This window comes from Rhipicephalus microplus, chromosome 6 (assembly GCF_043290135.1).
Source record: "Rhipicephalus microplus isolate Deutch F79 chromosome 6, USDA_Rmic, whole genome shotgun sequence".
Lineage (NCBI taxonomy): Eukaryota > Metazoa > Arthropoda > Arachnida > Ixodida > Ixodidae > Rhipicephalus > Rhipicephalus microplus.
Window position 1 is genome coordinate 103,741,690 of NC_134705.1, and position 23,442 is coordinate 103,765,131.

Here is a 23,442-nt window from a genome sequence, read left to right on the forward strand (position 1 = left end):
GAGCGAAAGTTACAGCTCTTTTACATAACACATGACTTCAGAAATTTCAGCCTCATTGGCAGGCATTCTTGTAGGTAAGTATAAATGATACAGATGCTTCGTTGCGGGAAAAGTACGTGCAGGTCCTCTCACCAACATTAGCCGCTACCAGGAGGTATGAAGCGCAGATTGTTCTAAAACAAGAAGCTTACTCTGCGTTTTTTAGGGCTAGGCCTGTGCCTTTTACGTTGCATGAAGCAGCTGCAAAGCAGCCACATGTACTAAAGAAAAATTGCTTGGTAATACTGCGTGGTAAATTGCGTGGTAAATTGCGGGGTAATAATTGCCTGTAAACTGTTCGTTACCTGTCTGTACCATTCCGATTCCTCCCCCCCTTACCCAATGCCCTGCTCTGGGGCCTGTAAGGTTTTTTTTAATAAGGAATAAAGATTAAGTCACAGTGACCAGGTTGCATTCGCGAAAAATGCATATGTTAAGCTACGGCTTCGTGGTGACACTGAAGTCACCGTTTACCTTGTTCTCAAGATAGACCATTATTCATTGCTACAATAAGAGTAGTTGTTCACGTCAGGTAGTGTTGGGGAACTATTTTGCGTGCTGTACTTGTCGTCAGATTATCAACAAGTCACGTTCAAAACACTTCAAGTTGTTAAATATATTTTGGAACTCTTTGTACCAAATCTATGATGTTCCCGAGGAAAGTAGCTGATAAAGTGATGTAAACTGGTGGTTAAAACGCGTATAAAGCTCCAACAGCAAGAAGCGAGACTGACAAAGCGCACTAGTTCTTTGCAGCGCCAATGCGTCGGAAATTGAAAAACGGTGCCAATCCTGTCGTGATCAGGCCGAATACCATCTCTGTGACGAGATGTTCAAACACTATCATAGTTTTGGTTGCGAAGTGGCACTTTTTGGTACTAAGCTTTGGACAAGCCGCTGCGAGACACGTTAGAATTTTGTCCAGGCGTTGTAAGTGTTGCTCGAATGTTGAAGAAAATATGACGGTATCGTCAAGATAAGTCAGCATGTTTTCACTGGAGGCCCCACACTACGGTTTCCATCATTCACTCGAAGGCTGCTGGTGCGTTGCAGAGGCCACGCGGTATAACAATAATTTCGTAATGTCCGTTTGGTGTGGCACGTTCTGTTTTTTCTTGTCATCTTTATACATAGAATTTGCTATTAACCCAAGTGTAAGTCAAAGTTGAATAAAATGATCTGTTTGTTGCAATGAATCTAAAGCATCAATAATCCGAGACAACGGATCATGATTTTCAGGGCACGGTACTCAAAGCAGAATTCCACTTAACCGTCTTAATTGCGTACAAGAACAACAGGTGACGACAAAGGGCTGGAGGAACGCCGGGTGATATTTTGCTTTAGCATGTCGGTCACGAGATTGTCGATGATTTTACGCTCGGTAGGAAATCTCCGGTAAAGTCGACAGCATGCAATAGAAGCTTTGTTTGTGTGTATGCGATGAGCTGCCGCTGAAGGCTGTCATAAAATAATAGATTGAGCTTCGAAAGAATATTCATGCTTGAGAAACAACGGAAGTAGTTCGTCTGCTAGGGGTGGAGTTAGGTCATGGATGATTGAACTGGCAATAGCTGTAGCAGGGGTAGCATCTGTAGGTGAGCGTGGTCGCACCACACCTTTCTTTGCAGTCATCAAAGAGGCAGATTTAGCGTCAATGCCGCTAACTACCACAGCCCCTTCAGAAGCAGAATGGGCTCACTTGTGACATTGCATAGAAGGATAATGGTGCCATTGGTGAAACAAACAAAACTCGTTGCTACTACAATGCCTTGAGGTATACAACGGGCTGATAGAGTGACTGGAACATCACAATGGTCAGTGAAGTTTGAAGCAACCGTTTCCGCGTGACCAAATGGCACTACGGAATCTTTGAAGGTTCATATGCGAGGGCATGACGTATATTGGGCATCAGTAATGTCAGTCTCTTGTGTATGTACGTAGCGTTGTTGATAAGAGGTGGAAGCGGCATCATCTGAAAGAAACTATCATCCCGAAAAAAAAGCATACATGCACAGGGAGTCAACACTACGACCAGAATATTGTGGTAGATCCCATCATTGCTAACTTTAATGGTGCACCTTGCTGATGGCTGTATTGTTAAATCATTTGCACAAAGTAAGACAAGGTCTTTATAAGGTGTAGAATTCTTACGAGAAGGACAACCCACGTTCCCATGAATAGCAGTATAGTAGCCCCAATGTCCACCAATGCTTGAAGAGGCACTCCTTCATCATATTTTGACAACAAATTGGCTGGGTCCTCTGGAGTTTAAGGTATGTCCCGGTGTTGCAGTTTTCCGTCCAAAATCTGCACAAGCTTTTTTGAGCGGTAGTCAGGGTCAGTGGCGGCTGGTCGTAGAGGCGATGTTGGGTGTAAAAGAATAGAAGGGTAGTAGCGTCGTCCTGAGCGGTAGGTCTGGGGTGCGTCAGGTAGCGAAGACGGGCGCACGTGGTGAAAATCGGCTCTCCTGGTACTGATCAGAAGGTGACACTCAATTCCTTTTATAAAAGTCGTAACCGTGCCGTTTGTGGTGAAAAAAGGCTCCGTTGGTACTGACCAGGAGAGGATGGGGTGACACGCGTCTTTACTAGTAATGATGAGGAAAGAACGTTCAATTTCATTCATAAAAGTTGTAGCTTCAAGGTTTGTCCTGCTGGCATTTGCGACAATATTATGAGTGTGTGTCTTCAAAGCCCACAATAATAACGCGCTGAGCGAGATGAGCGCCAAGAGGGGCAGAATGCCAGAAAAGATGGAACAAGCAAACTTTGGGCAAATGCCGCTACTTTGGTTTGAGCCGGAACAGGATGCACAGACTGAAGAATTAAAAGTATTAAGGGTTGCATGACAGCAATTTGCGCATACCTCGCATGTGGAGTTTGAGGTATTAACGTTTTAAGCCGTAACCTACACTGTTACTCCTACTTGAGTTGTATTCTGTTAAATGAGCTCTATATTTCAGAATAATTTATCACGTCTTCTTTTCTTTCATTTGCCGTATTTCACTACTTGAAGCTCGGTACTGCACTTTCAGACGCGGCTCTGACAATCAATTTACTGCTAAGAAATTTATTTGATATGTAACGTGTAAATAGATAGCACAGTTTTCATTTCAATAGCAAACCATATTTCTAGGTGAGATAGCTGTAAACAGGTCAAGTAATGTGTTTTTTGTTGATTCTTAGTAATTTTTGTAAAGCAGTTGCGTTTTTTGTTCTGCCTTGGTGTAATTGTCAGGTTATTTTCTTTTTAGCCGGGGTGGTCCGTGAATCTTGGGCCTACCGGGGACATTCCACCATGGGCAAGTATTGCATTCTAATACAGAAGTAAAAGCCATCTGGGAATCTGTATTATGTCTACCTCGTACGCTTAGCACACTGTAGTTATAACGTGAGAAACAGTTGCCAGTTTGATTTAAAATATGTGCCTTAGAGCTTCTTTTTTCATCGAATCTCTTATAGAAGTCACTCGTCACCTAGGAAGTTTTCATTTTTTTTCTTTTGAACTTTTCAAGAAATATAGCTATTTTAGTGGTCCTCGCTATAACCAATTGCTTGTATGTCGACGAATTTATCAGGTTCTGTAGAAGTGAAACCTGCAAAGCAATAATCAACATGTAGAGTCAATCATGCAGTGTCAAACTGGCGCTCAGATGAACTCGGACTACCTTGGAAACACAAGTAAAAAGGTGATAACTGTAATTACTTAAAGTTACTGGACTGAGTATTTTTTTACCCCACAATTTAGTAGCATTTCTAAAGTAAACCTAATTTCAAGAAAGTTAAATAACTTATACAACAGCTAATTGAGTGCTTTTTTTGCGGAAGTCGCGCAGCGTGATGTCGTGGTCTCAACGCCGTTATATGAGCGAACCCGCCAGACTGATTCTTCAAATGAAGAAGATGCTCACATTGATAGTTATATTGTATTTGAAGATGGTGAACATAGTGAAGACTCCCAAAGGCAGTGAATACTGTGCTCACAGTAGGAACAAGAACTGTGGGCTTCAACGTAGACGGCGTTTTAATTGCAAGCTAAGACGTGAATAAGTGCTCTAAAACATTAGAAATTGGCTGATCTTGTCACAATTTTTGTTCCATTCACAGCCGATGGCTAATTTTACGTCAGAACAAACTACAATCGAACTCGAAGTTCGCAAGCCTTTGTGTGGAGCTAGCTTGGTTGTATAAGAACGACTGGGAGTTCTGCAGGTGTGCTTACATAGTTAGAACAGCCGCTTACAATGCTGAAAGTACAGGGTTTCCTTGCAACTGCCGACATGAAACCCATCGGTTTTCCGGCTTAGTTTTTACTACTTATCTTTGAAGGCCCCCCATATTGTTTTGCGAAGGCCTCTGGGTGTACCTTAACACACAACAGCTTTGGTGAAATAGGCCAGAGTTGACCGGTCGTAGAACCGATCTTAAGCTTCGAAGAGAAGAGGGGAGCGGGGCTTCCTGAGCTATAGGTCCGAGGTTCTTCAGGTGGCGAAGATGAGGAAAGCAAACGTGATGAAGAGCAGCACTGCTAGTACTGACCAAGAGATGACATCCATTCATAAATGTCGTAGTCTTGGCGTTCGTCCTGCTAGCTATTGCAACAATAATGTGAGATGTGTCCTCGGATGCTACAGTAATAACACACAGGGCAAGATGAACGCCAAGGGGCCTAGAGTGCCAGAAGACGTGGGACAGGTGAGCGTAGTCCCCACGTCGCTAAGTTTATTTGAGGAGGAACAGGATGTACAGACTAGACTAATGAATGTTTTATGGCAGCGATTTGCACAGACGTCACTGGTGGAGTTGGTGGCGGCAGGGGATTGTCAGGTGTGAAGGAGCAAGCCGTGGACGGCAGCTCTTGTATTCTGGCCTAGACTAGCAGAGGAGTAGTCAGGCTGTGCGGCAGGCGAAAATAACAGCATTTGCGCTTGAGCTCTTCACGAATCGAAGTACCGATTGAGGTACGTATATATGCGTCCGACGAAGGCCAGATGTCACAGAAGTCTAGGTGCAGCAGGATGGTCTGCAATTCTTTAAGGTGTTGGTGGGCCATGAAGACATTCTCAACGAAACTGGAGTTATTGCAACCATAGCGTTGAAGGCGACGTGTTCAATTCATTTGAGAATAGGTCGAACGCGGTAAGCTTCGGATATAGCCGAGTCCACGCATCGGCAGAGGGAAAAGACCTCTTCAATGTACGAGGTGTACGTCTCAACCGGGTGCTATACGCGAACGTTGTTGAGCTTGGTCTTCAAGACATCAGCGTGGAGGTTTGGCGTTCAAAAATTCTGAAAATTTGTTCAACAAAGTCAGAGCACTTCGTTACTCTGCCCTGGTGATTAAAATACCATAATTTCGCTACACCTGATAGGTAAAAGGCGAAGCGATGAAGTTTATGAGGTGCGTCCTATTGGTGTTACATACTCGACAAGTCATAATCCTTCGGCCATACTTTGATATCGTCAAGTGGTAAAGGCGTGAAGATACATGAATGCTGCTGGCCGATGGTGGCAATCCACACGGGGAGGAATGGTTGGGTGGGGCTGCCAGAGGGTCCCGGCAGTGTCTCTTTGGCCATGACAGGAGACAATCCTAGGCACCGTTGACCCAAACGAAGCTTCAGGAGATCTCAGGAGACAGAGGACTTGACGATTGATAGCAGCCTTCACCAAACTGCAAGGCAGCAGCGATGTCGTGGTTTCAACGCCGTTATATGAGCGAACCCGCCAGACTGATTCTTCAAATGAAGAAGATGCTCACATTGATAGTTATATTGTATTTGAAGATGGTGAACATAGTGAAGACTCCCAAAGGCAGTGAATACTGTGCTCACAGTAGGAACAAGAACTGTGGGCTTCAACGTAGACGGCGTTTTAATTGCAAGCTAAGACGTGAATAAGTGCTCTAAAACATTAGAAATTGTCTTGAAATGGTTGAGCGAGAACATTATGGCTATGAATACAGAGAAAGAAAAATTAATTCGATACGCTCTTTACGCTATCTATGCCACCAGCTCAACTCTGAAGGCAATTATCCTGCCAAGAAAATTAAGGCCATAAAGATGCTCCACCACCAAAAACTTGAGTAAACTCAAAGCATAATTAGGCTTGCTCAATTTTCATTGAAATTGCATTAAAAGCCTAGCAATGGTGGCAAAACTGTTTCTGGTCTAAAGTAAGGTCTTTTGAAGAAACTTTTATTGAGCTCTTGGAGGTTTACATACTTTGACAATCCAAAACAACTTGCGCATCAATGTAATGCTCCCGCGTCTCATATTGAAGCTTATGTTTCTCATGCATTCTCTGACGGCCAAAAACGGCAAAGTGTTTTCGCCTTACAAACTCTGACACCATCAGAGTGAAGTGATGCTCAATACAAAAGGAAGCGCTCGTGCTCATTCTTCGACTTAGAAAATTTCACAAGTTTCTCTATTCGCCAGTTTATACTTTACCCTGAGCATCAGCTACTTTTTTGCATTTTATGCCACGACAAACGGACCCCCACCTAGCTGAGGCTGGAATGCAAAAATGGTTGTTAATACTAGCAGCAAACCAGTACACATAAAATTGTCAGAAGGACAGCAAAACTGAAGTGGCTAGTGTCCTGGCAAAAGGCGCACTTCCTTTGAGGTGCGACTCAAAAATAACAAAGCCGAAAGTGTATCTATTTTTTACTGCATGCCATTTTCGCGGCAAGCTGTGACAAGAGTGACAGCCAGAAACTCTGTACCTTGCACTGTTCGCGGGTACACTTTCTTAGCGTCACCTGCAGAAGTACCAGAGCGCTGCACTTGTATTATATACAACATTTTGAGCCCTCGATTGAGCAGGAGTCGATTGAGGTGGTGATAGGACCGACCAATTTCTCCTTTTCACTACGTGCTGACTATACCAGAGCGTGACGTGGGGCACTGCTAGAATATGTGTTCCATGTTAGCTACATCAGGTCACATGCAACACTTATTACTAGGAAGTATTTCAGGTGATATCTTCTCCAAGAAGGGCAGAAAAGTGTTACGCCCCGATCTGAAGAAGCCTGAGTGTCAGAGCCTGTGTTCTGGCTAAGTTTCTGTGTGGTGGAGGGTATTTTCCACGCCAGGTAAAAATTTCTGTCAGTTCGTTATACGTGACGAGAGGGTCTCGGTTCTTGAAAATAACGGTAGCACACAGCTATCGCGGGGGCACGTGCAACGATAGCTGCGTGGTTAACTAGTCCGCGCGTAGCTATGTCGGCTTACTCGTTGAAATCGGGCGGCAAACTCTTGGTGCGTTACGTGCGAGTTGGGAACCAATCGAGTGTGTGTGCCTTCATCTCCCTTTTCCGAAGGATCTGCAAAGCCGTTTTCAATATATCTTAAGTATCGTTAAATTTAAAGAAAGAAATAAACGTTTATTAAAACACAGGGTGGAGAGCGAAGCCCAGTATCGCCCACAGGTGGGAGGGTTCCCTAGTCCTGGGATCATTTGGCTTAATTAGAATGCCCTCGTGGCCCTTGTAGCGAGTTGTCGCCTGTTGTTCAAGTCCTCGAAAACGAGCTTGGCCTCCCACATTTTCGTTAGCGTGTCGTCGTTTATTTTGGGGTCTTGATCCCACTTCAGCTGCATGTCGTAGTTAGCATAACACTGGCGATCCAGGAAAAAGTGTGCCAGGGTATCTGGTACGCTGCAGAGCAGGCACTTGTAGCCATGTGTCGTTGGGTAGAGGTGGTGCATTATTATGCTCTGTATGTAAGCGTCACTTTGCGGGAGTCAGAAGATTACGCTTTTGTCTTTGGTTAGTGTTGGATGGGGTGAAGAGTACATCCGTCACTCTAGTTTGTAGTGTTAAAGTAGCGACTAGTAGGTGCTGTTTAATAGTTCCATTTCTGCAGCCACAGATCGGGTATTTTTTCGTCCCAGCGCAGCCCACCTGACGGGCTCGCGGGCAGCGGCGTGAGCTCCTTCATTTCCCTGTAGACCCTCGTGTCAAGGAACCCAGATTACGCAGGTATATGGAAGTGAAGAGCTTCGCCGTTGCAGGATGTTAGTTGTCTCGTCTGAGACGCGGCCCTTCGCATAATTCCAGTAATAAGCTTGTGAGTCAGCGAACATCACCGCGACGTCTTTACATGTGGTGGTGGCGAGATCGATTGCCGGTTCTTCTGCTACGCCGGAGTTGCGTGCTTTGGCTGTAGCCGACGCTAACTGTCGGCCTTGAGAGTCAACGACACTGATAGCATACGCGTAGACAGGGGCTCTCGAGCATCCACCGGGATTCGTCTTTTTCCGAACATCAACAGTCATGTAAGATTTACTGTAGTCGAGATGCTGGAGAACAGAACTCCCAGTGGGCCTGAGCTTGAGTTGTTTCAGCTGGCTGTACAGCTGAAACTACATGAGTTCACCGAGGCGTGAGCTCTTGCCGCGTGTTCTGGACACCCATCGTAAAAAGTCATGAAGTAGAAGCCTTTAGTGGTAGTCCCTAGGTTGCTTCGGCGGCCTTGTTTATCAAAATATTAGGTTTTTTAGTTTCTGCAGTTTGTAAACTGATATGGCGTGCCGTATATGAGGTGGCTTTTGAACATAGCTTGAATTATTCGAAGAGTGTCGTGTTCTTGAAGCCCATTGCGTTGGTTTGCGATCCTCTTCACGAGGCGCTTGAGCTGCGAGAGAGTTTTTTGAAGTCACGGTATGGTGGCCACTCCTGATCCATCTTTGTGTATGTGAAGTCCGAGCACCCGTAGTTCGAGCACCCGGAGTAATTGCCCCGTTGAGGGTGACGCAATGGTCTGGCTCTTCGTATATGGAAGGCCTGCCATTCGCCCTTGATTTGAGTGCAAGGTCCTCAGACTTCTCGGGGGCGCAGTTGAGTCCGCAGTGTCGGATATACCTTTGGATGGTGTTCACGGCCACTTGTAAGCAGCTCTCTTGTCTCCCTATGCTCTAAGCTTTGGTTCAGGGCATGATGTCGTCAGCATACATTGCGTGCCGTACATGTGGTGTTTTATTGAGAACCTTAGGCAGATTGATCGTGGCTACGTTAAACAGTAGCGGTGACATAACCAAATCCTGTGGCGTGCCTGTTTTATGTAGTTAGAAGCTTTTGCTGGTGACATTTCAGATGCCCGCAGTTGCTGTATGGTCTATCAAAAAGTTTTGGACATACGTGTAGGTCTTAGCGCCGCAGGCAGTGCCTTGAGGGCTCGTTAGGATCACGTCATGGCTTACGTTGTCGAATGCCCACTCGAAATTGACTCCAAGTAATGAGTGTTTGGTTCAGTGACAGAGGTGATCAAGAAGGCCTTCTTGGCGGGAATGGCGGACCTCGAGTGCATGAATCCGAACATCGTAACTAGTAGGAGCTGATTATCTTCTAGGTATACTGCAAAGTGGTCATGTACCCTATGTTCAAATAGCTTTCCCACACACGAGGTGACGGAAATCGGCCACAAGTTCTCAATGCTGGTAGGTTTGTTAGCCTTGGGAGTTATGGTGATCTCCGAGTGTTTCCAAACCATGGCCAGCTCTCCCTTCTCCCAGATATTGTAATATTGGAGAAGAGCTTTGGTGGGCTTGTGCGGTAAGATGCGCAAGTGTTTGTTCACAATTCGGTCTTTTTCGGACTGGTATTGCTTGTCAACTTCGATAGGGCGGCGTGAAGTTCTGCCTGCGTAAAGGGCCGGTCGAGGTCAGTGTTAAGTGTTTGTGCATATTTCTTGGCGTTAAATGACGCGACAGTGGGCGCTTCTCCGCAAAGCTTTTTCACTAATTCTTGAAGCAGGTGTTCTTCCGAACCAGCGTAGTTATCAATAAGCCTGTGAAGATGCTGCTTCTGTGCCACCTTCCAGGTCTCCGTGCCCATAAGATAGTCTAGTAGGTACCAAGTTTTCTTGGTTCTTGTCGCAAAAGGCGCGCTAGTTATGCCGCGCCAGTTGACTAGCATAATCTTGACTTTGCTTGGTGAGGAGAGCGACGGGTTGCTGTAGCTTCCTGTTAAGCTTTTGCCGCTTCAGCCTCTTGAGAAGACCTCTCCTAGCTTCCCTGAGGTGGAGAAAATGGGCGGCGACTGCGGGCATATTACTGTTGAGCTGTATGTTTTAGTTTGTCGTTCAGATGTATCTAGAACATTTTGAATCACTGTTCAATGTCGGTTATAGTGGTTTCAACAGCGAGATCAACCTTGTAGAATTTTCATGCCTTTAAGCGTGCTATTACTGTCTTTGATGTCGAGTGTGTGCTACGTCAAGTTCGAGGATATGGTGATCGCTGCTTGAGGTTTCTGGTAGCGCAGTCCATACTGCCCGGATGAGGTTCGCCGTGAAGGTGAGATCAGGATTGGTGTCCCCGGAGATGCTGTTCCCGATTCTCGTCTTATGGAGAGGGTTGCTCCACAATGTTGGTCCGTAGTGCTGGGCGACATCGTGCACCCTAGAGCATTTCTTCCTGGTCATATGAAAGCCCCATACCGTGTGTGAGGCAGGCATTGAAGTCTCCCACTATGACAATGTGGTGGCCTTTTGTGCGCTTCCTGAGTTCTCGTACGAAGTGATCGAAATGTGGTAGTTGGTCTTCAGGGGGGCTCTACACGTTGGCTATGAATAGACTTTTCTGCGTCTTTTGTTCTGGTAAAAGCTCTATGGGGGAGAGTTCTATATGAGTTTACCTAACGTCGTTGTTTTGCGCTGAAATAGTTTTCTTGACAAGCATGGCAGTGTGTCGGGTTTGTGCGCAGGTCCAGTATCCTTGCAGATGGACGCCCTGAGTGTTGGTTTCCTGGAGTGCGATGGTGTGTGGTTGATTATACTTCATGAATTTTTCTAAGCTCTTATGTTGTGGGCAGTACGATATGCAGTTCCATTACTATATGCGCAAAGTTGATTGCAGAATTTTCAAATCGCGGTAGCGGCTCACTGCCTTCGATTGATTCGACGTCACGTCGGCAATCGCAGATGGGTGAGACTGAGCGGGAGGCACTGTGGCTGTTCGCCCGCACCTTCTTCCGATTGAGTTGGCGTTAGTTGCATAAGGTGTCGAGCTATGCCACGTTGACATAAGTTTTCTTCACGTTTGCAATAAAATTGTTTAATTGCACAGTGATCCCGTCAATCTTAGAATTTAACGTGGTAAGTCCGTGTTCGAAGATGGCAGCAGTTTTTTTAGATTGCTGATTGGACAATCTTTTTCATCGTAGCATGGATGTTTCTTATAAAACCTTCCTGCAATATTTTGTACTTGTCATCCACAAAAGCTTGGACGTCCGCCTTAGGAAGCATCCTGCTCGGCTTCCAGCTCGCGTCTTCTACCACTTGGCATTGTTGCTGTGCATTTTCAGAAATCTTTGCTGTACCTGGTATTTTCAAAGTAGTTTGTCTGTGAGTTTTTGTTGCCTTTTCTGACTCTAAAGCAGCTTGTCAATAAGGCTTTGATAGTTTTGCAATTTGCTGTGGTGATTTTGGAGGTTCCTCTGCTTGTTTCGCAGTCTATCTTCCAGGGCTTCTAGGGATGCGCTTTCCAGCGATGTAGAAGTCGAACTGCTGTTACCACTGGAGTCGCCTACCACGGCAGTGTAGCTCGTTCATTTGGCTGATGGCGAGCGCGTGCGAGAGCGGGAGCGTGAAGTAGGTTGCCAGATGGACCTACATTTTCCGCGCCAGGGCAAGCTGGTACTGCTCCCACTGCTTGAGTTAGCTACAGGGATGCCAAGCTTGGGGAACTTTCTCCAATAGAGCTCTAGTGGTTGCCTTTCTGCATTCTGTTGAGGCGCAGTTGTCTTATAATGCAGGGTGGTGCATTTTGCTTTACTCGCCTTTTGCACTCTTTACTTGCAGTTTTGTGCCCTTCTCCGCAGGTCTTGCACGTTAATTTACAGATGTCTTGACGCTGTCCGGTGTGGCCACAGGTTCGGCAGTATTGAACAAACTTGCGATGTGGTCTGCATCATAAGTCTACGCTCTTGAAGATTATGTGGAAGGAAACATGCGGTCGCTCGAAGAATACAACTGCCGTGGACGATTGACCCAGTATTCGGGCTTGAAGAACGGTCTATCTCGCTGGCGCGCGGATCCAGGCCATAAGTTCTGTGGTGCTTTCTTGAAGTACTAAGTCATTGATGACGCCTCAGGAGGCGTCGTTCGGAGTGCGTATGTTGCCGTTCACATTGTAGAAATTGCTTACAAGCTGTATTCTCTTGATGTTTGCTAGCTTCTTCGCGTCTTCATTGTCTGCGGTGCTGGCGATGAATAGGTGTTCCTTTCTTTGGACTTGTACGCATATCTTGTCAGTAAAGTCTTGCTTAATTTGTCCCCTTTCTCTTCCTATGGCATGTGTGACAGCAAAGGTTTTTCCTTTGGCGGGGTCAAGACCTGCTTGCGGGTGGTACACGATCTTAAAGTCATCGAGTGGCAGAGGTGGCATCTTGAGCCTGCGTTGTTGTTGTGATGGTGATGACTTCAGCGCCTGCTCTGTAATAGAATGCTGCCCTGTGGGTTGGTTGGCTGGTGTCCTTGTGTTAGCGGCAGCCTTCTTGTTTTTCTTATTTGTCGTGATCCAAGTGCCTTGGGGCATGAAATTCAGCAAACTATTGTTAAGACATGGGTTCACAATTTTCTGACGCATTCCAAAATGTCCTTATTGGCTGAAGTACACTACGAGTGCACAGAAAGTTGAAATATAGCATCAAAGAAATAATTATGAAAAGTCGCAGAGTTGCAGCAGCACTAAAGCACGATATGGCTGAGGCAGTGAACCACTTGAACTAGTCGAGTATTCTAACTACGCAACCCAGCTCGTCAAGGTACAGAAAAAAGACGGTAGTTTACGTCTTTGCGGTAAACAAAACAGCAAAAAGTAGCGAGAATTCTTCGGCCACTGCCTCTTGAATTTTATCTACTCTCGGTTAGGACAACATCTTTACTAAGCTCCAACTTGCTGAAGCTTATAAAGCTCATTTTTGTACATTGTGTCAGCCAAAGTCACCACAGTTATTACTATCGTGGAGCTACACAAGTTGAGGCTACTGCCGTTAGAATTTCTGTCACGTCATGGGTGTTCTAATGAGTCATCGACTTGCTGTTGGGAGGTATTCCGGGCGTTAAGGCTTATCTGGATGATGACTTGATTTTTAAGTGTAACGTAGCAGAGCAAACAGAAATACTGGAGGCTGAGTTGTCGTGTTTTCAAAGAGCGCTTTTAGGAATTACCAAAAAAGTGAAAGTTTAGTCAGACGAGTATTGATTTCTTAAGATACTCTATTGATAACGCAGCGATCTAGTAGAACGAAAGCGAGACTGACATTATCCTGCAAGCGCTACGCCCGCAAAGAAGAATCTAGAGGCCTTATCAGGGCTACTGAAACTCTACAGCAGTTGCGTCAAGAGAAGGACCAAAGTAGAGGAAACTGTCTACGGCCTTTTCAATCGCGACCACGAAAAAGAGAGACAAAGGGGGAACTAACGAGCTTTGGAGAAGCTCGTTACTGACTATGGCATTCGAGATGAAGGTTCTATCTCGGACGCCGTGCTTAATTTGTATGGCCCTTGCGTCTATTGGTGATGTGCTGGGATGCATACCCTGTACGGGTAGGGGCTTACAGTCCCCAGGTACGAAGACAAACACAGCCATCCTAATGCAGCGGATATCACAAAGCTGCTCAAAAGAGAGAGTGTATTGGCACTGGTGAGAGACTAATTCTTGAGTGATTGGCCTTTGGCACAACTACACAACAGCTTCAATATAAAACGTGATGAAGATTTAGTTCTCGTCATGCCAGATTTTCAGACTCTGGTAAAATTGCATGATAGCTTCCGAAGCCACAAACAAATACTATGGAAACGGCAGCTAAATATGTCTAATAAGTGAAAAGTATGTACGTTACTGCCAGCAATGCCAGAGAAAATGACTTAGTGACCGCAAGGCTCCCGTTTACTTTCGGGTCAATTAGCATAACGGAAAAAGCCATCACCGACATAGGAACCAATTCAGGAGTGCCTGGACGAGGTATCAAGCCAGAAAACATACAAGGGGGCTGTCACACCGCGCTTACCGCGACGAGAGCACGACCCCAGACGCAGCCTATGACTCTAGAAGCAGCTGATGATAGCAGAAGGGCAAGTCAAGGGAAACCTGCTCAAAAGCCAAGCTGAACATGCTCTGAACAGCAGCTGACGAGTTCTGAGGCTTGCCTGCAGTGTGCCAGCCAAGACTAGGTCACGCCTCAAAAATAAATGCACGTTTGACGGCCTGTTTTACGTTATGACATTATTTATTAGCCCAAAGTAGCTTTGTAATTTTTGTATAAGTAGTCTTAGAAGGAAGGAGCATTTATTACTGACTTCACATGCATATTTCATCGCCCAAGCATAAAGTAGTTGCCTAATCACCAGTTATCATTCATGGATTTATAAGTCACAGCTTTGCTAAAAAGATGAAGAAATGAACGTGATAGAAACAACTTAGAAGGTGACGCGCAAGTTATCAAGAACTTAGAAACGAGCTCCACGTTGCTCACACACAAATAACGTACAAAACGCAATCACAAGCCCAGATGAACGCGAATGGGAATTTCAGTTTGTGTGCCCGATGACTTTGTGTGCCTAATACCCACAACATATTCATTCCAGTAAGAGCCACAGGCCAACCAAGACGTAAGATCCTCCCTACCGTGAGATATGGGCGCCCCAGCTAGCATCCACCTTCTCCTCTCTACGGGGAACTTTACACATGGGAGATGAAAGCGCGCACCACCGTGCGCTGTTTCCGTCATCTTGCTGGTAATGCTAAAAACACAATGGTCCCCTCGCCCCCGTATGCCCCTTACCAGCTGTAAGTGGTAGATATAAACAGTTTGCCGTTTCAGCGTGGAAAGACGTGCTTCTGCGTGACTCAGTGGTTAACGCTTCGCATTTTCAACTCAGAGGTTCTATGTACGATGCACACGCCGGTGTCTGTTTCACGATTCTTTTTTTTTGGTGTGTTTCATGTATATAAACACGTATATATACACGGTAAGTGATGGCGACTCCCACGTCGACGTTGACGCCGACGCTGGTGGCTAATTCAGACAAGAGTGTCCGTATGCTTGCTATCGCAATCAAGAGTGCGCGTCAATATATCTACGTTCTTTCGCATACTAAGAGTCCTGTATTGCTACACTCGCGTCTGAACTTCTTATTTTGTCGAAAATATTGCAAATCAATAATGATAAAGTTCTCAAATTAAACTTGATGAGCAATTACTGACAAAACCGCCAGACATGTCGCGGGTCGGCTAGTTTTTTCATATTTCGGATATCTTTCAAGCCAGAAATTAAGATAATTCCACGAAGAAAACAGCCTCACACCGACGCATGTGCACATCATGGGCTGGATTTTCAAAGCAGACTACGGGATACCAATGAAAACACAATACTGATGTTGGTAGCTGCGTCCCTTTTTACTGCCCTGATAGAGTAACGTAACTAGACACCGTCCTTACAATGATTAGTGAAGTCGCAGATGTCTGGCAGAAAATGTACGATGACGCCTTCAATTTTGATATATGGGACTTCAGCGAGCACCTGCGTTTCTCGTGTTTCTTCCTTGAACAATGCGTGAGCTCATTAGCATATAATTCATCGTAACTGTACTAGCCTACATCCTGCCCCTACATACAAAGTTTAAGCTCTTGTATTTTACAGGGTGATTAGATCTTCGAGCGCTAAGCTGATGGAAATGAAGTCGCCTCACAAACCCTATAAATTCTGCTTATTTCGTTGAAGATAATTACGCTTCCTGCAAGCGGCACACCAAGAATTCTGACTTCTCCCACGGGATTCGTAATCGTATGGCGCTCTTCAAGCGATCTCATCAGCAGCATCAAAATTATAAGCACACCAGGTAAAATTATTTCCTTAAGATTAAGTACGACAACGCTCTAGACGTAGGGTAAGCCACCTGCGACCCACGTAGCAGTTTGGTGCGGCTCCAAGTAAGATTTCAGAACGTCCCCTCCTTTCTTGCTTCCCGTAAGAAGGTCATCGCGGCAGCTTTGACCTCAAATAAAGCTTTGCCTTGATTCTTAAGTTTTTTTAATTTGCGAATTTGTGACTTGCGTGTAATAGACAATGTTTTATCCCGTGTTTGCATGGCATGCCCCTTCGTAAAACTTTTTTTTTTCAACTTGCGTGCAAAATCCGCCCCCTACCGATTTAACTGGCGTTGCAGCCTCCGCTGTGTCGACTTTACGCGTAGATGCCCCACCGCCTCAAAATAAGGCCGACTCCTACTTCAGCGGAGCACATTCATACATGTATAGTTGAACATATATCACTTTTCCTTTAGTGTTATCGAACGTGAACTCGCCCTTTACACATCGTTTCTGCGCTGTGCTACTCGTCGGCGCAAGGACAGCCGAAGACGTCATTTCTTTAGCACAAACAAAAAAAATGAAGAACTCGCTGAGAAAAGGACACAATGCAAAAAGCAATTGCCTGGCGCTCTGTCTTGTTATTTAATAATGTATCTCTGTCCTTTTTTTCCCCGTTAGCACTCAAACATTTGATGTCAGGCAACATTACACTAGCCCGACAGGAAGTTTATCGAAACAAGTGAAGAAGAGGAACACCTTGCGAGTGATAATCGACACCACTTAGGACCACTGAATGACTCTGAAAACCCGTGCTTAAGGCCAAGAACTAGCTTCGCAGTCCACAAGGTATTACAAATAAGACGTCACGTGTGTGTTAAACTTTAGTTAGCCGTTTTAATGAAAGACTGATCGCAGTTTTCAAAATTTAACCTAGAACATAACAATAGCACCTAAGTGCTCCTGACTAAGCTTTCAGTGGCGTTATATTATCTGTATTATTTAGGCTGTTAGCATAGACCATTATCGTACGCAAAGCTGGTGGCTCCGTATAGCCTATGTATTTGAAGGTCGCAGACTTTGTCCTTGCCCGCGGCAAGTTCTGTTTAGGTAACATTTTTATATTTAAATTACCTTTACTGCTAATGATACCTCCTAAATTATCATTTGGTTGGTCTCTGCTGGTTTTGATTATTAACTAGTCTAGCAAAAAAAAACTGAGTCCTTCAAGTTTTCACATCTTCTCTGATCCACAAGTGTATAATAAAAAATATTTACTACAACAGTGTAAACATCAATGCTAAAATGGTACAGTAAAAGTGACGTTCAGATGCGTACGCGAGTAACAATGCCCCGATTGTATTATTTTTCAGTCTCCACCTCCATTATCTCCTACAACTTTGCCTGGTAGTCCAAGGAGGGTAAGTGTTTTATTTATAATGGCAAACGAACTAAAACATGAAGCGAAGCATAAGAGTGCTATTAAGACACGTCATGCATTTCTTAACTCGTAACGCGTGCTGCTTGAGCTCGCATTCATGTGTATTTTGTAACTTGATGAATTCTCTCCCACTAAGCATTTTAACCTGGGGAAATGATGGTATTTTTATTTTTGAAAAACATACCACATGACGGCTACCTGAAACAAAGAAAAAAACTTGTTCACAAGACAAGGATGACATATTATAACAGGAAACATGAGTTAGGTTCATTGCATCTATCTGATAATTAAGTCTATGGGCTGTATTATGATACATACTATTTATGGATAAATATAATAACCAATCACCTTGTAGAAAAAGTTTATTCAAAGTAGTCTACGGCAATGTTTAGAGCAGAAACAGATGCAAGACGACAGCCCTCGGTATAACTATCTCGTCAGATTTACTGCAACAAGCGAGTACGAGCAGATGTGCTTGCCTGATGACTGAGAGTTAAAGACTCAATTTAGGGCACGGCAGTCGATTATATAATAAATGAAACAATGTATGCCCGTATACCGTGCAATGAGAGGGCAATTTCATGTACACCACAAAACTTGATATTTCTGGAACACTCCGGTATGGATTGCTCTATGAACAAGCCCGAGTTTTCGCGCGCAACAAGCCAGGTATGCTTCTTCTTCTTCTTCTTCTTCTTCTTCTTCTTCTTCTTCTTATTATTATTATTATTATTATTATTATTATTATTATTATTATTATTATTATTATTATTATTATTATTATTATTATTATTATTATTATTATTATTATTAGGGGGGTTCGACCATGTTGAATTGCTGACTGTTTTGCTGTGCATTTTTTATATTTTTTATAAGGACTCACAGTATAGCACTCAGATCGGACAACGGCACAAGGCAGTCAGCAAAACCAATTGCCTGTCCCTGGAAGAAAAGCACATCTGCTAATGCTTAAGGCGCCTAAAATCATCCTCAATGTGTGGCCTAGTTGTCATCGTTCCGCCATTAGAAAGGCTTATGGTAGTGTATTTGCTCAGTACTTACTACAATAATTATCAACTGTCTGAGTGCTTACACTTTTTGCAGCTTGTCTTCAAGTATATCAAGTAATCTTCAAGTATATATGTGGGGCTTTAAAACCAATCTTTCTAATCATCGCCTGATTTATATACTGCATGCAACATTGAAAAACTTTGAGCTCACCCTTGTTACGACCATCATCATTATTGAAGTTTTTCGGCCTTTGTGAACGGGACAAAAATATTTCGATGCATTCCAAGCAAGGGTGTGCCGTCAAGACGGGTTGATTTCCCCTTGGCAAAACTTGAACGAGGGCTTCGGGACTAGTTCGCGCAAAGAAAACGCACCAGTCAAGAGAGGCTATTGTGAGCTCGACTCAAGAAAGGCCATTGTGTTTGCTGCGGGCAAGGCTTTCGAGGCAGACAAGGCGGCAGCTGGGCCATTTTCGAGGTAACAGAGGATCTGGAAATCTCGGAACCAGCATGGTATTTGCAGTTCAGGCTGCAACCTAAAGCCAAAGTGGTTGTGGCTGCATTTTGCAAGGACAAGCGGAGCCCCGGGATATGTGCAGCTAAGCGACAGCTTCTAGCAAACAACCAGGAATGGAATGTGGGGTGAAGAAAAGGATAATGCACTATCTGCTGCAGCCCTTGCCGGAGCTTGCCTCGGCGACGAGGGAATAGTTGATTACTCCTCCTTCCCCCCCTTTCTCCATAGGATCGGCTGAATGGGGTGGCATATTTTGACGGTATGCTGGCCCACCACTACATTGTCCTACCCAAACAGTCAGGCACGTTTGACAGGTGTACTGGCAGCCGGTTTTTCGAACCTCAACCAGCTGCCAGAAGAATCTTGGAAACCAAAATCATCGGATGCGCGCAAAACTTGGTGACGTGTGCGAAAACGTCGGTGCAGTGCTTTGGTGACTATATATGGGCATCGTGTGGACTGTTCCCTCTCCGCATGCATTGTGTGGTGTCTTTCCTCTCCTTCATGGGTGGATCACCTAGACCATGAAGCGGCCTAGTGGCGTAAGCAGCGGACAATGTGCTAAGGGTTGGCAACGAGGCGCTATATAAGTCGAAGTCTTTCATGTATTTGAAATTCCAAAGTTCTACCGTTCAACAGTTCCCATGTACAGTTCTGATCACTTGATCACCTCTTTTCTAACTCTCAGTTACAAACAATTTAAATAAATTGTTGTCGTTTTTATGAGCGCCTCAACTGACTTGTTCGACGATGGGTCTTAGGACGGGGGCCCACTACCAAATTGAGACCCACAGGACCCGGAGTCGCAACGGCTGGTGGCAGCGGTGGGATAGCGTCAACCCAGGTCACAAGCACTGGATTTAGTGGAGAGATGGCGTCAACCCAGGTAGCAACGACTCGACGACAGCAGTCAGATGCTACGACCCCATCGACTTCGAAAAGCGATTGACGACAACGGTCGGATGCTCCGAGCTCATCAACTTGAAAGGCAGGCGAACGACTGTTCTGGGATGACACAAGGTCATCAACTGCGAGAGGCAACCAGAAGGCACTGCTGAGATGCACGACGCTGGAGGCATGACTGCAAGCCGGGTGAGGGCCGACTTTCTCTGTTAAACTTTGCCAGGCATTTACTAATTTGTGAGTAAAAGCTGGTATGGAGCATAGCTTTATTGGTCATTGTGTAACTGGCGTCAGGCAGAATATCAGATAGCTTGATGAAGCTGTGGTCTGTGGGTGACGGGATGGTTAACAGTGACAGAGCTATTTTAGTCACGAGGTTAACAGATAACTTGCGTTGGGCAGATAATTTTGAGATAGCTTGTTTAAGCTATAGTCTGTGGGTGACGGCAAGGTTAGCGGTGACAGGGCTGTTTTAGTCATATGGTTAACAGATAACTTGCGTCGGGCAGATAATTGTGAGATAGCTTGTTTAAGCTATAGTCTGTGGGTGACGGTGGTTAACAGTGACAGAACACGGTTCCGTGGAAGAGCTAAAGGAAGCTTTTGCAGACTAAGTTAACAGGCAACTTGAGGCAAGGCAGAAGACTAGGGCTGCCGTTGTTGTCAGGGTTAATTAGCTGCAAGACAGCAATAATATATTGAACAGAGAACGGTACTGGAAGCAGTCATGAATCTGAAAGCCCTGCCAAAACCCGTATTGCTAGCGATCGCAGAGGAGTTGAAACTGGATGTGTCGGACTCCCCAAACAGAACAGAACTGATCGAGCGGATCGTCGGGACAGGGACAAGCAACGAGGACCTTTCAGAGTATGTCGAGAGCATTCAACAGGCAGAAGCCCGGAGAAAAGAGGCAGAAGCCCAGAGAGAAGAGGCAGAGACCCAGAGAGAAGAGGCAGAAGAAGCCGAAAGGATACGTATACACGAGGCTAAAATGCAAGCATTAGACGAAGACATTGCAAGGGTGAATCGTATAACTAGGGCACAGCATCAGAAGCGTCTTTGGTCGTGTATATGTTCAGTATGTGTAGAGCCCGAAATGTGCGGTGAAGTGGCGAGTACGGTGCAGTGTGAAGTCACCGAGAAAGCCGCTGTTTGCGAGGTACCACCCGAGAAAGGTACGCGTCTCTATCAGTGCGACGTGCAAAGTGATCTTTCGGCGCAGAGAAAAGAGCAACAGGTCGTTGTTAGTGAAAATGCGCCTAGCGAAGGTACGCGACTCTCCGATGGTGCGAAGGCAGTGCATGTAGAGAGCGGGACGGTGGCTGGTATGCAAACATTAGCTAGTTCAAAAGGTGTTCCTTGTGAGACCGAGGCTGGTTCCAGTTGCCTTGGTGGCGTCATTGAGCATATTGATGAGCTGAAGACCTCGCTCAAGCCTCAGCAAGGGAATGACCTTTCGAATATTGAAAGAGAGGACAACGAAGGTAGCCCTAAATGTAGCGAAGACATAACGCTACTGAAACCCGACAGTACTGCCAGCGAGTACGAGCTACTGTTGAAATTATTTCCTACAGATGGCGTGGGAAATGTTTCAGAGGGTGAGAAGGTGCATTGCGAGGCTGTCGTAGGAGTACAAACAGGCACAAGTTCGGTGGAGGATCGTTTCGAGGAAAAATCTAATGCCAGCAGCATGAACAGAGATTGTGTGTTGTTAGAGACAGGCCTCGTGCAGCGGCACTTAAACAATCGGCCGGACGCTAAAAACTACCCGGAATTTGAGCAAGACGCAAATTTTCAAGAGTTCAGATCTGTGGTAGCCCATAGTCTGGTTTTGTGAGGGGTAGCACAGATAAGTTAGCCCGACAGAGCAATGGAGCGGAGAAATTGAAGCGCAAAGGTTGCAGAAAGGGTGGTGCACAGGCATACCTGAACTGTGAGATTGCCGATTACGCAACCAGGGAAGTTTGTACCCACCAAAGAAAGGTTGTATGGAAGCGTCACCGCAAAAGACGGAAGCGGGGACGTGCGGCACCACAAAAGGTGGAGGCAGAGGGCACACTGCAGCGAAAACGGAAAAGATGGCCATCGGGCGATTCAATAAAAAGTCCTTTGACACGTAGGGTCAGGCGAAACTGGCGAGAGAGAAGTAGCGGAAAGGGGCGCGCGTCCCTAAGAAGGAAGGCGCGGTTGAAAAGAACAAATTTGCGTCGACAACAATGTCGACAAGTTCTTAAAAGAAAGGCTGCTAGTCCTGAATTCAGGGTGGAACAAAACACCGAAGGACAATGGCGATTCTTTCTCCCGCACTTCTGGAATCTTCGGTGTTACGAAGAAAGCCGGTCAAAATCACGAGTGAGGCGAGATAGCAAAGTTGGAATAGGAGCTCGTGCTCATTGTGACCTCTGGCGATCGCGAAAGCGGCAGAGAACATGACCACCACGTGCAAGACTAAAAGCGTGAAGGTCAGCTGGAAGCTTTACGCAGAATGCAACCTAGAGTTTCTGGGAAGGAGCTTTTTTCTCAATATTCTTCAAGTTTCGAGCCTTTGAAGTAAAGTTTTCTTTTGTCAGTAAGGTTTAAAAAAAGGACTGGTATTAAAGGGTTCATGCCAAGTGCGGAATGTTGTTGTTTTTGTTAACTTTTAGAAACAAACGCGCACTTAGAATATTTTTAGACGGTACGGAAGCGTACGTTTGGTCCTGAAATGTTACAACGCTCTATAAGTGCGAATAGAGCTAACACACCTGAAGGAACCGAGCGCGTTCTTTATACAAGAGTCTGACATGATTAGGTAACATTAACCAAACCAGACTATTACGCAAGGTTTAGTTCCATCACTTTAGTACTTGGGTATCGTGCGATAATTTAAGCGGAATGTTACGCGTTAGCGGAAGTCGAGGTTGGAGCGACATTTCGGACATTTGTAAGATGCAGCCGAATCTAGTGTGAAAGATTTGAGTCTGTCACGGTGTGTCCTACTAGAGACGTGAAGAAACGGTAACGTTTGAGCTTGGGTTATAGGGTCCACAGAGAGCGCGCACGAAGACTTAAGTTGTTCGTTGTGCGTAAATTAAACTAATGCGAGAATTCATCGTTTTGAGCTTTTCGTTGTTTCGCAAGTGTCCTGTTTAGGGTGGGAAAAGCCTAGTGAAGGCAGCTCAGAAAACTAGCTTACTAGATTACCAAGTGAGTTTTATCGAGGTGAAGTATTGTCCTCTCTCGGGGCTATTGCTTTTGTTCTCTAAGAATGGCCGCCTGCTGCGTTGAAGCCTCGTTTTGCAACAGTATACGTTTGACATATATTTCAAAAGAGGTATACCCCATGGCAACGCTGAGTGTTTAAGTCGCTGTCCCTGACGCGAACGCCATTCTCGAGAGTTCAGCAATATTTTTTTCCTGACCTAGACGAGGACCATGGATTAGGTTTTGTTGTTGTTTTGTTGCGTTTAGAGTTCGTTGAACTTATGGTGAGTACACTGAAGACACCACGATTCAAGGTTTCAGGTTTGGTGGGCTTCCAGTGCTGTTAATCTATTTCACTCAAACGTAGGAGAGGAATTTAGAATAACTAGTGTACTTCATTTAATTAGTTGTAAAAGGGTAAATATGCCTGGTGGGGTTTGACGGAATTGTCTGACGCTCACTAGGTGAGTGGTTCTGTTTTATATGCGTATGTGATGTCTGTTGAGCCAAAATGAAGCAAGTGGTCACTAC

The 23,442-nt window shown here is 45.2% G+C and overlaps 1 protein-coding gene across 12 annotated transcripts in view; it reads left to right on the forward strand.

Annotated features, from left to right (window-relative positions):
• Positions 1-23,442, forward strand: part of LOC142765405 (uncharacterized) — a 145,927-nt gene that overhangs the window by 24,795 nt on the left and 97,690 nt on the right. For all 12 annotated transcript variants that reach the window (XM_075866337.1, XM_075866343.1, XM_075866336.1 and 9 more), the window contains 2 exons: positions 3,293-3,340; positions 17,231-17,278. In XM_075866337.1, the coding sequence (XP_075722452.1) occupies positions 3,293-3,340; positions 17,231-17,278 (96 nt within the window). The remainder of the gene's footprint in view (positions 1-3,292; positions 3,341-17,230; positions 17,279-23,442) is intronic.